Consider the following 16,261-nt stretch of genomic DNA (forward strand, 5'->3'; position numbering starts at 1 on the left):
CTTCCACTTAGTGCAAGGTATGTAACTCCTTTTTACTGTGGCTCCTTGAGCAGATGCATGTCTGTCTGCAGAGAACACAAAGAAACTACCACTGTATGTGAAGATGACCACTCCTGCAAGGACAGCAGCTGGAACACTTGCTTCTCAAATGAGGAGTCTAATCTAGAGATGCCACATCTGACAATATTTAAGGAGCAAACATCAGTAGGGAAGGCTTGAAGAATTATAAAAATATTTGTAAGAAACATTATGGATGATGACTAGGGTCTTGTTGGGCAAAATGTCAATTACTAAAGTGAGATTCATCCTGACTACCCTATAGTTTGTCCAGATACAGCAGCTCAAATCTTCTTGGAGAATCTAGGCACTTCATATTTTCCAGTATAATTCTTTATGATGCAATGCTTTTGCTTGGGGAGAGTACAGTTTACAAGTGGAACATGGCTGTTTTTCTGAATGGGTAGAACAGAGAGACCGTTTTGTCCTGAATAAATAAGACCTTTCAGAAACTGAGTATATGGAAACGAACACATTTTTCAAAGTACATAGCAAGAATTTCATATCAGTTCCTAGAAAAACTGAGTAAAGAGGTTCTCATGAGAGCTTGGCTCTTCATTTCTCCAAGTTAATTGCACAGGAAGACAGTTTTTGTTGGCACATGTCCCAGGAGGCAAAGGTTCAAACACTGAATTTGCACAGCAGAATCTGATCTCTTAATAACAAAAACAAGGCACATCACTGATACAGAGTGAGAAAGGGGTAGAGAAGTCAAAATAGCTGGCTGGTAAAGAACAGAGCTGAAGGACATATCATCCCAGTTCAATTTAAGGAGCCAGTCCAAGATGATAAAGCAGTTAAATCACATGAAGGCAAGGATCTTACACTACAGAGGGGAAAAAAGGTGGAATCGAATCTGGCAACAAAAGCCTGCATCATCTATAATCCATATCAGCAAGTCCTTCTGTTCATTATGGTTTTTCTGAAGTGAAAAAAGGAAGACTTTCCTCAGCGAAAGAACAGGAACAAAATGGATGTTCCAGCAAAAAATAGGAAGTTTAGACCAGTAGAGAGCACTATCTTTTTGACCAAGGACAGACTATGTGGGCATAGCACTAGACCCAGCAACATCCAGACCCAGTGAGTTCCTGGTTTTCATCCAGCAAAACACAGCACCACAGAGGTCACCACTATGGCACATCTTTATTTCCCCTGTGTAAAACAGCTACACAATGTCCACTGCTGGCAGCCAGGCTTATTTAAAGGCTAAACCTTCACTTCATTGTTACGAAATTTCCCCAAGAATCTGAAAAGCTAATTTACCAGAGCTAGCAAATCTTGTATTTTCAAATAAGATGCCAACAGAGCCTGAGAGTTTGTAGTCAACAACAGCCCTATGGCTGCTATATCTTTTTGGAATACCTTTTAGCTGGCCAGCTGCTTGGAAGCATCTTTACTTTTCACTGTAAGATGCATTTTCTTTTCCAATAAAGTTGATGAAAATTTAAGAGCAGAGTCCAAGGTGACGCTTTTTTTCTCAGTGGCAGTTTCTACCTATTTTTTAAGTCTGCAGTCTCACCTCCCTATTCCCTGGAGGTCCAGCTGAACCTATTCCTGGCACGTGCAGAGCCAGAGAAGCAATGAGACACTGACTCTTTAGTATCTATCCATGGAGGAGAATAAATCCAGTATTTAAATCTGTCTCCCAAGACAGATTCTCCCAAGGAAGTTGTTGGAAAAAATGGCCAGGCACACACCATTTTTTCATATCTTAAAGATGAAGCACAGACACAGAACACATGCACTCCACATAGCTACTGCTAACCAAAAATCTCTACATATGCAAGTATGTACCCATCATGGAATATGAACATAGATAAACATCAAAATGAAAAGTCAGTTTTAAACAGTAAACTAAGAAAAAGGCAGCAAAGAAGGGTGAGAAATCTATTTTTTCCTGAGGTATTCTGAAGTTTTAAAAGTACAGTCAGTGTTATGGTAACTTTCACATTGCTTATCGATTAAAGGGTAGCTTTGTATACAAGCCTATAACCATATTTAAACAACAAGATTATTTTTCAAATAGATCTAGCCATTCTTTAAGAGTATGTATTTTCTTTATAAAAAAAGATTTAGACTTAGAAAGATAAACTTTATCAACCCATTTTTATTGCATTGACCTAACTGACCTAACAAGCTCATAAGAATTAAGGATTTATGATCCTGATTAAGTACATACTTTTTTAAAGGATAAGAGAACAGCACTAAACATTTAACATTATACTGATTCCTGAAAAACAGAAGTTCTCTGTTTATTAGCAGAACAAGTACAGGACAGGAGGCACAGAGGCAAGATATACTTTCTTTCAAATACACTTAATCATTTCCTTGTGAGATAGTCCTTATTAAAAACAACTTGGAAAGAGTGTTTTGCATTTATCTGACAGATTTCTTTTGTGAACTCACAATTCACACCTGGATGGACTAGACTAAGTTTTTTTTATTTGGCTATTTATGTATTTTAGAGAAACATCAAAAAAACCCCTCTCAATCACTGCAGTTTAGACTGATTTTAAAATTGAGAGAAATATTAACTATTTGATTTAGATGTCCTATAAATTACCAGTTTTCTCTTCAACAATCTGAATTAATAAAAGTATATAATAAAATTAAATCAGAACCTATTTATAGTATTTCTCCTAGCCCAGTTCCCCCAAATCACATGGAATGAAACACCTACTGGTGGAATTTGACACCAATTAAACTGGGATAAGAAAAGCTCTCCCTTTTTGGTTTTCCCCTGCAAGAGCCAGAAGGAATATGATACCTATTTCACATGCAGCTGATATCTACCAGTCAGGGACTGGTAATTCTTGCCAGCTCCTTGATATAAATCCTATCTAGCATGCCACATAATTAATTTGTTGATTTGTTTAATTTTAGTTAGATTTTAGTTCACAAGCAGGTTATTTTCTGTAGTTTTATCAAGCTTTTACTCTTATCTAGCAAACACAGTGCAGCTGGTTAAATTTGCAAACACCTGGCTAATTCTATTATTCCAAAGCCCCAAATGAGCTTTTATTTCTTTCTTACTACAAGTTTCACAACATGCATCCCTCCTTTCCAATACGCTTCAGCAAACACGAGGGATATGGACAGAAATCAGGGCTAGCCTCAACAGCCTGGGACCTTCAGAACTCCTGGGACCTTCAGAGCTCCTCCGCTGTGCCAAGCTGGTGGACAGCAGCTGGTGTGCAGTGACTGGAGCACACCAAGTCTGCAACCTCCAGTTTCCATGGACCCAAGTGGTGACACACAACCACCCTAACCAGTAGGGCCTGTGGCACCTACGTTTCATCATATGGTCAAGAGCACCCAACACTCTGGCAGAAGCTGCCTTTCCAGGTAGGAAATATGGGACTTGATAAGTACAGAAACCATATCCAGGGGCTAAGGGAAGAGTTGTGGCCATAAGGCTCCATGCGTAAGTGGTTTTTCTTAGGGCACTTGCAACCTGCATCCTATTCTAGCAGTCTGGCTATTATAGGCCATCCTTAACAGCAAGAAAATTTCAACAGTTTTAGCATAACAAAAGCTGTCACTTGTCCAAGGATCATATCCCTTTTCCAGCATTGCTACAATTTTTAAAATGCAGTAAATATCCAAAGCTGAGGAAAGTAATTCCTGGTTTGGTAGATGTACCAGCAAAAAGTTGGTTTTTTTTCTTATAGACTTTGACTTATCTGGAATTATGTATTTACATACTTCCAGAAGTAAATAAAAAAGTGGTTTTTATCAAAGCAGACAAAACTAGGCTTAAAAAAGTCCAGAGTTATCTACTGGAGTTGAAGTATCTGTGTTGAAGGGCAGAATCCATGCTGGTCCTTCATGAATGCTGATCTACACACTTTCACAAATACAGATCCACAGAGACTTCCTAAGGTTTTAAATAGCCCCCCCAGCATACATCATTGCCCACCAGCAATTAATGCTATGTTCGGGAAGGGGGAATACTGCTATTTATAGAAAATTAAAACTTGAAGTTCATTTCAACATCAGTAAAGCTAGGGATTATTTTATTAAATTATTTGTATGTCAAGCTTTCTGAAAGATTAGTGAGCGTTTACATAGTACTTACTGGACCATATACAAAAACAAACAGAAATCTGACCTTGATGGTACTTGCATAGTTTCTTATCAGTCTAAAAGACCTGAACTTTTATTCCAATTCATACTGGTTCTTACCATCCCTATCATAATCACTGATCAAAATTTGGTTTAGGCTTTCAGTATTTCAAAGTATGGTCAGGATTCATACATAACATGGTTAAGTAGTACCATAATCCTCCATGGATTCTTTGTGTATATTGAAAGGTACTTAAGTTTTGGATAGAAGTCTGAATCATAAATAATCAGATATTTTAAAAGATTAAAGAAAACAATATCAAGCTATTTTCCATTTAATAATTATATCTGCAAAGCTAAGAATGAAAGCTAAGTTTCTTGTTTAGAACGGTTTTATTTAGAAGTAGCAAGAACTTACTATACATTGTTTAAGATTTTCCTCTGGTTTACAAGAGGACCAGAGAATTACACAGTAAAATTGAGTCTTTAGGGACAAGTAAATTGAAACAAAAACTTGTGGGTTTCAGGAAGGGGTTTTGATAATAAAATGTGTCAGTGAAGAGTTCCTAAGAACTGGTAAAATTTCCCCCTTTCTAAAGTGGCATGCAAAGCTAACTGACTACCATTGAAGATTTTATGTTATAAATAGTTAAGCTTCATGGTTCACCTGAATCTAAGCAAAAAAAAAAACCACGCTGGAGTTTAAATCTCTTATTATAATTTTGAGTTATCTTTAAAGTATTAGATTCTAACTGTACTTTGAAATATTTTTATAGTGTTATCAAACATTATATTAGCAACAGCCTTGATCAAGTTGTTTTCATGTACTGGAGCTGTATTTCACAATCAGAATTTGTGCCTATCTGATATGGGCAGAAAGAAAGCATACTCTAAAAATATATAATATTAAAAAAGATACCAAGGATTTTGTTCTCTACAAGTTGACCAGTAGCTTTAGTCCAATCTAAGAACAAGCAGCATTCATACAAGCATCTTGGTAAAAAAATTATAAGCTTTTTGTTAAATGTATTTTAGAGGTTCTATGTGACTGAGTGTATAGCCTTGTTCAGTTCTCTGCAAGCGTTAATGATCATTTACAATCTATCCAATAGCTTTCTCTACAACACTTCCCTTCTACTCCTCTGAACATATTTCAAAATATCTTTACAGAACTTATGGGGAAATAGCATAAGATGTCACAATAGCCTACTCATCCAATTATACAGTCCTTTGAAATAGTCTAAGTGTTATAGATTTTAATCATGTAGATTTTATTCTAAGTAACAAGAATTGGCCATGAATAAAAGTCAGTTTACAGCAGCTCAACACAAACCAACCCCCACTAAGGTAATTTTTTAAATAAATATCTGATGCAGAGTCAGTAGTCTAACCAGCGTACTACCAGAGAGCAGTGACACCACTCGCTATATTGGATACAGACCCATGGGCTTTTAAGGAGTTGAAGATTTTTTACAGAATTTCAGATATTTATCATCATTAATCTTACTGTTCTATCACGGATGAGTAATAAGTCTTAACATGATCCTTCTGTTTTCATAGTGAGTACCAGTTCTACTAGTCAATAGTTTTTGTCAATATCTTGAATATGAAGATGTGCAATGGTCTAAATAAAGCACCCATTGGAGGTTGTGGGCTTTTTTTCCCCTGTTCCCTTTTAAGTGTTTCAGTTTGCAGCACTTCAAACAGAAACACTAGGAAACCATTCAAAAATAATTCACCATTTAAGTAGTGCAATGAGTGCCAGCCAGATACATTTCATGTAATGCATCTCCTAGTTGCATCAGAATTTCTTAGATTAGCAGCATACCACAGAAAAAAAAATATTCTGCTGGGAAAAAAATCCCACTAACTTTAGTACACGTTTGAGAATTGGTTGATTGACAGCTTCCCCACCATCAGAAGCTAAAGCTTTATCAGTTGCTATAGATAGCAATAAAAAAACAACTGAACTGGGAACTAGAAGCACCAGATAACAGGATCAGTTATATTAGTGCTATAGCAGTAAACTACAAAGCTGAAGTTTGAGAGACACAAAAATCCAAATATTTTGCTTTTAATAAAGCTGGGAAATGGTCAGTAAAATATACTGTAAAAATGCACATTTTAACAAACATACCTCAATTTGAAGGAAAAAAAAAGACGTTTTATTACCTGTTTTCTGTTATTTACTGCTTCCATTATTGCTTTTAAACACACAAGTATCATTGGCAATGTACGCAGCTGAGTACCAAAATAAAGAATTGTCTTTGGAATAGTACAGAATACTTTTCAAATACCTCGTCACGGGTAAAGTCTCTTAAACCTTTGAGAACAGGGAACTAAAATTTTAACTGGCTCAACTAATAGTTACTAATAGTTGTCACAGACAAAATTTCAAGTTCCCTCCCAACAGAAATTGCACTTTAAATATTGCTTCCTATTACCATTAGTCCATAACACAACGGGAAATAACTAGTTTTAAATATGTCATATGTAGGAAGAAACACGCACTTACCAAGTGAACATAAGGCACAAAGTATCCAAAAAGTGCAGCTGGGATTCCGAAAGCCCAGATTCGGTAACTGAGAACTTTGAAAACGGAGAAGTTGCAAATCTTTTTTTCAGGAGGAAATCTGAACTTTCCCTTCTTTCCTCCCTCCTTGTCTTTGGCATCGGGAACAAGGGGTTTGTACGTAAAGCCAGCCAGGAACAGAATAAACATAAGGATGCACAAGACCCGCAGGGTGTTGTATAGGCCAACGGAGTCAATCAGAACTCTCAGGAGGAAGGGCAGTGACACGGTGAACAAGCTGCTGCCTGCAGTGACAATGCCATTCACCAGTCCAAGGCGTTGCTTGAAATAGTGGCCGAGAATGACCAAGGATGGTTGGTATGCAAATGAGCAGCCGCAGGCAAATAAGACTCCGTAAGTGAAGTATAGAGGTTCAATGGTGCTATATATCAAAAAAGAAAAAAATCATTAGTGTTTCGTACAATATTGTATGCTCACATTCACCCACTATATACAAGACAGTTTTTCAATGAATTGACATAATTACAGAAGCAAGTTAAGAGTCCATATGTACTTATAGTTGAAATACAGCTTAATTCACCAGTTATTCTATTTTCATCCACTGAAAGCGTCATAGAATTCACTGAACAGGTAAAAAAGCAAAAAATATATTTAAGCATAATTACTCCAGTCTGACTAAAAGTTTTCAAAATCATTGTCAGAGTGAATTATCCAAATATAAGTTCAACAATTTCCAGGGTTTTGGTTTTTCCTTTTCCAAAGAAAATTATATTTTTTGATTTACACATTTCCTCACTGTGCGATAAGTTCTGACGTAATATTGAACACTCCTCGTGAATGCAGATAAATCAAGTATTTACACAGTTTATAATGAAAATACAATAGCAAAGGTAGTAATTACTAATAATGAAAAACAAAAAAATATTATCACATGTGGTAATATAATACATTAGCAGCAAATGATAGACTTTCTAGGTATGAATTTTTAGGCAAATAATCTTCTTTATTAAATATACTAAATTCAATGTTTTGATCCAGATATTGGATATGCTAAGAAAGAAATAGGGAAAAATGTTAATACAGAATGAAATATTTCTGCACATATTAAGGAGGATCTCCATCACTACCATCTATTATACAATTGAGAGGAAGCAGAGCCATTGTATTAGATCACAGTCTGTTCACAGGATGTTAAGAGGTACATGTGCAAGAAATCTTAACAGTACAAAGTAACAGTGTAGTACAATTTAGTATAATGGTATTAAGTCAAAGGAAACATTTTTTACATTTAGATGAAGGAGGGAATGTGTGAGAAGTGTTTTTATACAAGGTTTCTGAGGTGGCATGTGATGATCTATTATTTTTTCCTAATACTATGTTTTTAATGAGCCATGGGCTCTTTTCTATCGGCTAACATCTGCTTCTAAAGCAGTTATAAAAAACCATGTAACCTGTTAGCCAATATATTAACTTTTTTAAGGAGTACAGATGCTTATGTAGTCCTTTTCATCATAGGATGTTATCTGCCAACCATGTTACCAAAACAGACTCCTCAATCTTCCCATGCAATTGCAGAAATTCTTAGGAAATAGTACTGACCAGCAAGTCTAACATGGGGAACTCTGGCTTTATGTATTATTGTGGAAAAGGGTGTAGCATAATATTGTTGCTTTCTACACTAAACTATCAATTTCTAAAACTGATTATACAGAAGGTAAAACAGCAGAAAGAACATAAGGGGGAAAAGACTGATCACCTTTATCAATGTAAAATAACCAGGAAAAATAAAAACAGAAGTTATAAAATGAGAAGGAACACAATACAGTAAGACAGAACTTCTGCTTTCATCTGTAGATTCATTCAAAGAGTTTGCAGCGTGACATACATAGTAAAATATGTTCCTGCATTACAAATACTCTTACATCTCAGGTTCCTAAGATAAAATTTATATTAAGAAATCAGTATGTAACAAAAGCAGTAAATCATATTTGCATTTATCTACTATACAATATTTTACTTTTAGAACATTAACCCCTGTATCTGAACTATCCTCCCTCAATTAACTGATAACATCACAGACATAAATAATTTTACTGATTAACACAAGAAAACACCAAGAATGCACATTAAAGTGGCATGTACTTAACAAGAGTTCACCTCTGATCTCAAATAACTCCTCAAATTCCAAAAGAAAACTCAAATAAACTAAAATATTTTTAAAACCTTTACAAAATAGCTTCCTTTTGCATGCCTCTTCTGTGCCCTGGTTCCATTGGATATCAGAGAAACACAAGGATGATAGCATTTTGTTCAAAGGAAAAAAACACCCTTCCTTTATCAAGATCTTTAATTTATAATAACGAGACTGTTTTAGTATTCATCACCTAACATACTACTGGGAAGCAAGGAGGAAGAAAGACTTTTCCAAATGCATTCTTTTAGTTTTTACCTCACATGTGGTAACAAGTCTCTTTAAAACATATCAAGAAGTGGGGGTTTTGCTTGTTTGCTTTCATGAAATGAATTAAGTGAAATATTTGCACTTGGATTAACAAGGAAAAATAAAATAAAAATCAGAAACTTGCTCAAGTAACAACAAAACAATGCTTTCTTTTTCCCATAAATGCAAGTTATTCCAAGAATAAATATAAACAGTAGTCTTAGTACCAAAACCAGAACTATTTGTCTTCTCTTCCTGTAAATTTGTGGATATGTTTTCACATTAGGGGACATGCGCCTAAACTAGACCTATCAGCACAGGCATAGTGCCACACAGCAAGGATTTTCATCTGTCCAGATCACAGCCAGCTCACATCTATGTGGTTGAGAGTACAGGCATAGAAAGCACATTTTCACAAACCTGTCTGTACAGATACATTTTCATCTATGTAGGAAACTTTCAAATTTTTATTTTCAGTGTTCCTATACTTATTCTCCTAAGAGTGGGGAAAAAAAGCAGAGTGAGAACTAGAGGTAACTGGCTTATTTTCCTGCTACTCCTTACCCTAGCTTCACTAACCAATTTCTGCTGATGACTAGATTCAAGTAAGCAAATTTCTCATTTCCTCATCTTTTACTGGACACATCCAACAAATCAGCCGCTCTTGAACTTCTTAGGATTTATTCTGCAAAAGTTACAGAAGTGTACAAAATGAAGTGTAATCTGGAGGAAAAAAAAAACCACTCAAGTACTGTTCAAGTTTTTTCAATAACACAAGGAAGAACTGAGATTTTTCTTAGCAAAGCAAATAAACCCTAAGTATATGTCATTATGCCAAGGTTTTCACCATCTCTGTGTTTGGCAATTGGACCAGTAAGAATAGGAAACAAAACATCAAATTTTACTAGAACATTAACACCTTCCTGGAGGTGGTACTGTATATTATCAACATTGAAACAATGTTTCAAAAGAAAATTGAGGCAATGGGGCAGGAGGGAAAACAGAAACACTGTTTATGTACCTGCTAAAACACAGCATACCTTAAGCAAACATTCGACAGGTTTATCCAGGACAATGTTATTGATGTTATAGCATTAGTCTTACTATTGATACATTTATACATAGTGGTTCCCATTAAATAGGGAGTGCCATTAGGAGGTTATTATATTTTTTAAATTACTTTTGAAGTTGAAAGCACCACTTAGAGTTTTCACAAGTCATAGTCAGAAAGACAAAACCAAAAACATAAAACAAGGTTTCTACTCTAAAACATAATATATAGTAGTACTGCTTACTTCATATTCTGTTGCTAGGATCAGCATCATCTCTACACTATAAAACTGAAAATACTTCAAATAGAAAGAAAATATTTTTTTACCTTACAAAAGAACTTGAAAGGAGTCCAGCAAACCCTACTGCAGCTCCAATAACAGCTACTTTTCGACAACCAAACAGGTCGGTGAATATGCTGACTATTGGAGAACAGAAGAAGACCATCCCCATAGAAAGGGAGCTCACCCATGCTGGAAAACAGAAAAAGGCAGCATTTTAGAAGACCAAGTGATTTAAGCTTTCAGCTAGTATTTGTTTTAGTTCAGCAATCATAAGATCTTGGCTAAAAGTTGGGTAACTGTTTTTAAATTACAAATAAATTTTTAAATATGTTTACCTAACATGGTAAGATCAATTTACATAATCAACTAATTTAGACTTTATCAGCTCAATGAATATAATTAGCTACAGAAGTTACTACTTTTACTTTTTAAAAAAAAAAAATCACAATTATTCCTCCAGTAACTAACCTAGTATTCAAACTAATGAATGGACCATCAAAGATACCTTTGAGGCTCCATATCCATTCTGACATCAATTAGCACATTTCATCTGATTTAATTCTAGGCTTTAATGGCTTTAAATAGCTAGGTTTGCTGAAAAAAGTTAACAAATTTTAAACTTAATGACAGATCTAGATCATACTGAATATTAATAATGTGTAAACAAACAACAACAGGCTTTTATACTGTAATAAACACATTAGGAATATAATTTTAAACACAAGGAACTTGAGCTAGTACAACTATTTCCACATGTAATGGGAAAATGTCGCTATATCTGCTACTGCTCCAGCTTTACAGACATTGTTAAAATGTACTTTGTTTACAAATGAGTCTTTGGATCATTAGGATTCAGTTCAGGCACACTAAAGTTTCAGCCACAAGCATAGTTTTTATTCCAAGTGTACAAAAAAATTATCTTTGAATAACGTAGAAGAGAATTTGATTCATTTTAAATTGCAAGTCAACTTTCTGCTTCTACTTCATACAGGTGTTCAGAATCACATCATTTACCTGCTATCATCTAATCGTTCTTTCAAACACACATTACTGATGTTGCACCCAACAGCTCTCCCAGGGCATAAAGATACATCAAGCTGCTGCAACACAACAGCTACAGCAAATATATTCAGGTGGGTAAATGTCCCCATTTATATGGGGAAAAAAAAAGGTCTAAACTGGTAGTGGAAAAAGCTGCTGATGTAAGATGCATGGTAAAAAAATATTTTAACTTCTTTTTGACCTGTATGGAAGATGAAAGACTTCTTACAACCTCAAATGGATTTAAGTCTGTAACTGGGATTTTGTTTAGAATATCTTTCGTAAAGACAGTTAGATACACAATTGTGATTCAGTGATAAGGTCAAATAAAATTATCTGGAAAAAAAACAACATAACCAAGAGACCTAATGAAGAATATTCACAAGTATATCTATCAATACCAAGACTTAGAAGAAGTGTTGTTAGAGCACCAATGAGCCCTGCACATTGAAGGCCCCATTGTGCAAGACACTAAAGAAAACAGAGCAAAACAAACAACCACACAAAACAAATTGCTTGTTCAAAGCATTTACAATGTAAAGAAAGACAAGAGAACAGATGGCTAGAGAAAAACAGAAATGGTCATACAATAAAACAAAACCTTTATTTTAGTGCACATAATGATCTCAATGAACCGTGACCTAACTGTTTAGGCTGGAGGAGGTTGAGGGGTTTTGAGCATGTGATAAATATCACGGAGTTTCAAGGCAAAATCTGAAGAAGAGTGAGGTACTTTTATAGGTATTTCCTGGGTATCACTAACCCAGAGAAGATAGCCCTGCCAGCCTTGCACCTCTGCAGCAGAAACATGAGCTGTATGAAGGCAGAGCACAAAAATCTAGGAAAAACAAGGTCCCTGTGATACTGACTGCAAGGCAAAGACCGAATTTATGAAAGGTCTGTCCTTTCTTTTCCTCTGCAGTCAAGAAAGGTTCAAATGCACCTTGAGTGTGACAAGAGATGACTTAGAGATCTCTCCCAGTTTACAGCCCAGATGGCTGTTGATCCTGCAAGACAACATTTTATCAACTACAGTTTGTAAGACTGAGTCAGAGGGAGTAAATCCTCTCATAGATTCTGGAGACCAGCCAGTTGCAAAGCTTTTAATATGTCCAACTTCTACAAGACTTCACATCTTTTTATTTATCTTTCCCAGAGTGAGCTATTTCGACCCTGCAGTTTTACTGTCCAGAGGAAACTGCAAACACCGGGAGGTAGAACATCCATGGCTTCCTATCACTCCCTTAAATATATGGTAGCTCCGCCACCACAAACAGTCTTTTAGCATCTCTGCATGACTTGGAGGGTAGCACTAAGAATCACAGAGTACCTGTAACACCTTGGGTATTTGCAAGGCCAAAAGAAAAGGCAGGTAAGTCTTGAGAAGTGGGCATTACAAGATTCACTTTTCAGATTCACAGTGGTATGAAGATAGCAAGGAATGGCTGAACGTCCTGCCAGCCTTCCTGCCTCAGTACATGAAGGCACAAAGGCAACTGTGACACCAGACAAGCCCATCAGAGATTACTGGTTACAAGAATCCAATCACATGGACAGATACATGCACCCCATTCATGGGGACAAAAAGGTAAACTGTTTCAGTTGCCCAATTTCTTTAAGTAGCTTGCATTAAGTCACATTACTTCAGAGCCACAGATACAAGTCCACCAGTCCTAGTTTCCAGTTAGCACAGGCTGTGATTTAATTAGCATTCTCCTTAGTGAAATCAATTAGTTTACAGTACCTTTCTAATGGCTTATACAGCTAATAAAGTGATTAGAATATAAAAGCTTGAAGTGAAAACATTCAGTTCAAATTACATTAACAACATGCTGTCTCTTCATGCTTCCAGGTACTAATGAAACCAATACACCTTTCTTATCACTTGATTCTCTCTTCTTTTTGTTACAGCAATGACACCCAAATCCTAAAGGAGAAGAAAGGTTCCCACTGATTTTCAACACTTAAGAGGAAGGACAACAGCCTTATCTGAAGCATTTCAGGAAGGCACTTCAATTAAATTGCAGGAGTGGGAACCCATGCTCTACCACTTACCTACCTAATGGGAACTGGAGCCCTTTAACTATCTATTATATATTGAAGTTAGCATAAGGCTCTTGGGTCCTACAGAAACACAACTTAAAGAGATGTTGTTGGCACATTTCATATGAACAGCTTTATTATTTAATGAAAAGAATGTTCTTGAAGTTTAACTTCCCATGTATGCATAGCTCAAGAAAATGTACTGTATTCAACCTCTGTGAAAAAAAGTAGCACCAAAAAATAAAGATATGAACAGAACAGGATGTTTAAATCGTTAGCTTCCTGAAGGCAAATAACTCTTGCTGCAATATGTTGAACCTATGAAGAAATTGATGAATATAAAATATATTCAATAGATCCAAGAATCTTTTGCTTTGCTCGAGTCTTCAAGCATTCTTACACTTTTTCACTCAGTATGAAAAAGGTACAATGAATTGTCTTTCACATTTTTTAAATAGAAATTACAACAACTGTCCCAAATAAGTAATATGAAAAATTACAAATGTAGCTTGCCAGGATAATGAGAGCTCTCTAGAGCAGTTATTACATATTAATTAAAACATTTCTCCTCTAGGCTATTGGCTGCTTTCCTAGCCACAAGCTGGCTATATTCCAGAGCTGCTAATTCAGATACTAATACAGCACCTAATTGCTACATATAACCACATTCATATTCATATCCAAAACATTTTGATTGCCATAGAAGAAAAGCTATTCCTACGTTAAGGACTTAAGCCTTCCTTAAGACACTGGAAGTTAAGAATTATGTCCTCAAAACATGTAATTGCAGAATAACCAACTCCCGAGCTTCCCTAGAAGATGTAACAAGTTATCCTTAAGATAAAAATACCAGACCAGAGAGCTTATTGGTAGCATCTACACTGAAAAGTGTGTTTCTGTGCCATTGAAACACACAACAGATTACAAAAACATCTTTATGCTAACTAAAATTATTCCAAAATGAAAAGTCACAGCTACATGTTCTTTTGTCAGTTCACTACAAATGTATGTACTTCAGCTATAATCTCAGTACGTTTTCATTACTTCTCTGTTCAATTATGAAACTATACCACCTACTCCACAAAAATGCTGCCATTTTACCATGTTTTTGAAGTCACCCATATTTTAAATAGTATAGTATCTAGTATCTGCACATTTACAAGATCACTCCTATCACAGCTGGATTATATAAAACATTTATCTAGGAAAATACGAACCAAGCTGTTAAATGTTTTTAGTTCATTCTTTATACTGAAGCACTAGGACTTACAAGACAGCATTAATACCATACCACATCGGAATGCTTTATCATGCATAAATTTAAATAAAGGCTATTCATCCATAGCATTCCTTTTTACAAACGAAATTTTTCTATGAATTATAAAAGAATCTTATCAGTTTTATCCTCACAAGTGTCTTTCAAGTGGTTGCCTTAACACAGTAATAACACCCTTCATTCTTTAATCATCTTCAAGATTTTTTTTTAATATTTTAATATTCCCCTGAGAATTTTTTCGTTGAGACAGGGAACAAAAAACTACTGTCTAGAAGACAAGGGATATGAGACAAGTGAAAAGAAGAGTATTTAAACCAAGGATTCAAAATCAACTCACAAATATTTTGTTTCCCCACATTAAAAAAAATCAGATGTTTGCGTAGCTCATGGAGCAGACCAAGACAACAGTGTAATTACAGTTCACTGCATAGCTTGCAGAATAATCTGTTTGGCACTACACATACTAAAACAAAAGCACAGACCGGAAAGTGAGTGCAAGCTTTCTACATTTAATAAAACAGATTCTCATGTGCAAAGACCAACAGCTATTGTTTTTAAGCACTTGCAGAACAGACTGGCCAACCATCCCCTAAACCAGTACTCTCATTGCTCACTGTCTGACATCCTTCCTAATCAGTTCTCATAACATCTCATCATTTAACCAGTACAGAAGTTCAGGCCATACTACGCCACTAGTACTTTTAAGTACAAACTATACTGATGCTGGATAACAAGAAACTCTCGCATTAACTCACAAGCAGAAAGGACATAAGAGACAAACTGCTTTCAGAGTCAATCTCTTGATTTACGAGGTGAAAATAATACTCATACTGAAAGGGTATGAAGTTCTTGTTTTGTGTAAAGTACACTGCAAAGCAGATTTCTAAGAAATAAATTTTAAGATGTGCAAGATAAACAATATAGGACAACTTATATGAATGACAGATGTTTAAAAATGTTTCATTGTCTCACACTGAAAAGGTTTGTGCAGAAGTCGCCTACCACAATAAAATCATAATGGCACTTAGTAACTTCTGAAAGCTCAACTTCAATAATATTTAGGAGTGTTTTCCTTGTATTTTATAAAAAAGCTTGAAGAAGAGGGAATGACAATATTAATAATTTGAAACTCTTCATGCTTCTATGAAGTTATTAGTTATGATTTATGCACGAATAAGAAAGCCTGTATGTACTCTCCCAGCTTCAAACAATTAACAGCTAAGGGTCAGCTTAAACCAGGTGGGGGTTTGGGGGGGGGGGGGGGGGGGGGGGGGGGGGGGGGAAGGGGGGAAAATGGGGAAAAATGGGGAAAATAAGGCTAAAAATGGGATAAAATGGGTCAAAAATGGGTATAAAATAGGTACAAAGTGGGTGTAAAATGGGTTAAAAAGAGTAAAAAATGGGGATAAAATTGGGATAAAATGGGTATAAAATTGATATAAAATACATTAAAAATGGTGAAAAAAACACGG

General features: G+C 35.6%; 1 protein-coding gene across 2 annotated transcripts in view; it reads right to left on the reverse strand.

Moving 5' to 3' along the window:
- The window catches only part of SLC16A10 (solute carrier family 16 (aromatic amino acid transporter), member 10), a 67,128-nt gene that overhangs the window by 12,054 nt on the left and 38,813 nt on the right, over positions 1-16,261 (reverse strand). For both annotated transcript variants that reach the window (XM_014964581.1, XM_014964582.1), the window contains exons 2-3: positions 10,474-10,618; positions 6,638-7,076 (exon numbers count right to left, since the gene is read on the reverse strand). In XM_014964581.1, the coding sequence (XP_014820067.1) occupies positions 6,638-7,076; positions 10,474-10,618 (584 nt within the window). The remainder of the gene's footprint in view (positions 1-6,637; positions 7,077-10,473; positions 10,619-16,261) is intronic.

The sequence above is a fragment of the Calidris pugnax genome, unplaced genomic scaffold (genome assembly GCF_001431845.1).
Source record: "Calidris pugnax isolate Ruff unplaced genomic scaffold, ASM143184v1 scaffold219, whole genome shotgun sequence".
Taxonomy (NCBI): Eukaryota; Metazoa; Chordata; class Aves; order Charadriiformes; family Scolopacidae; genus Calidris; species Calidris pugnax.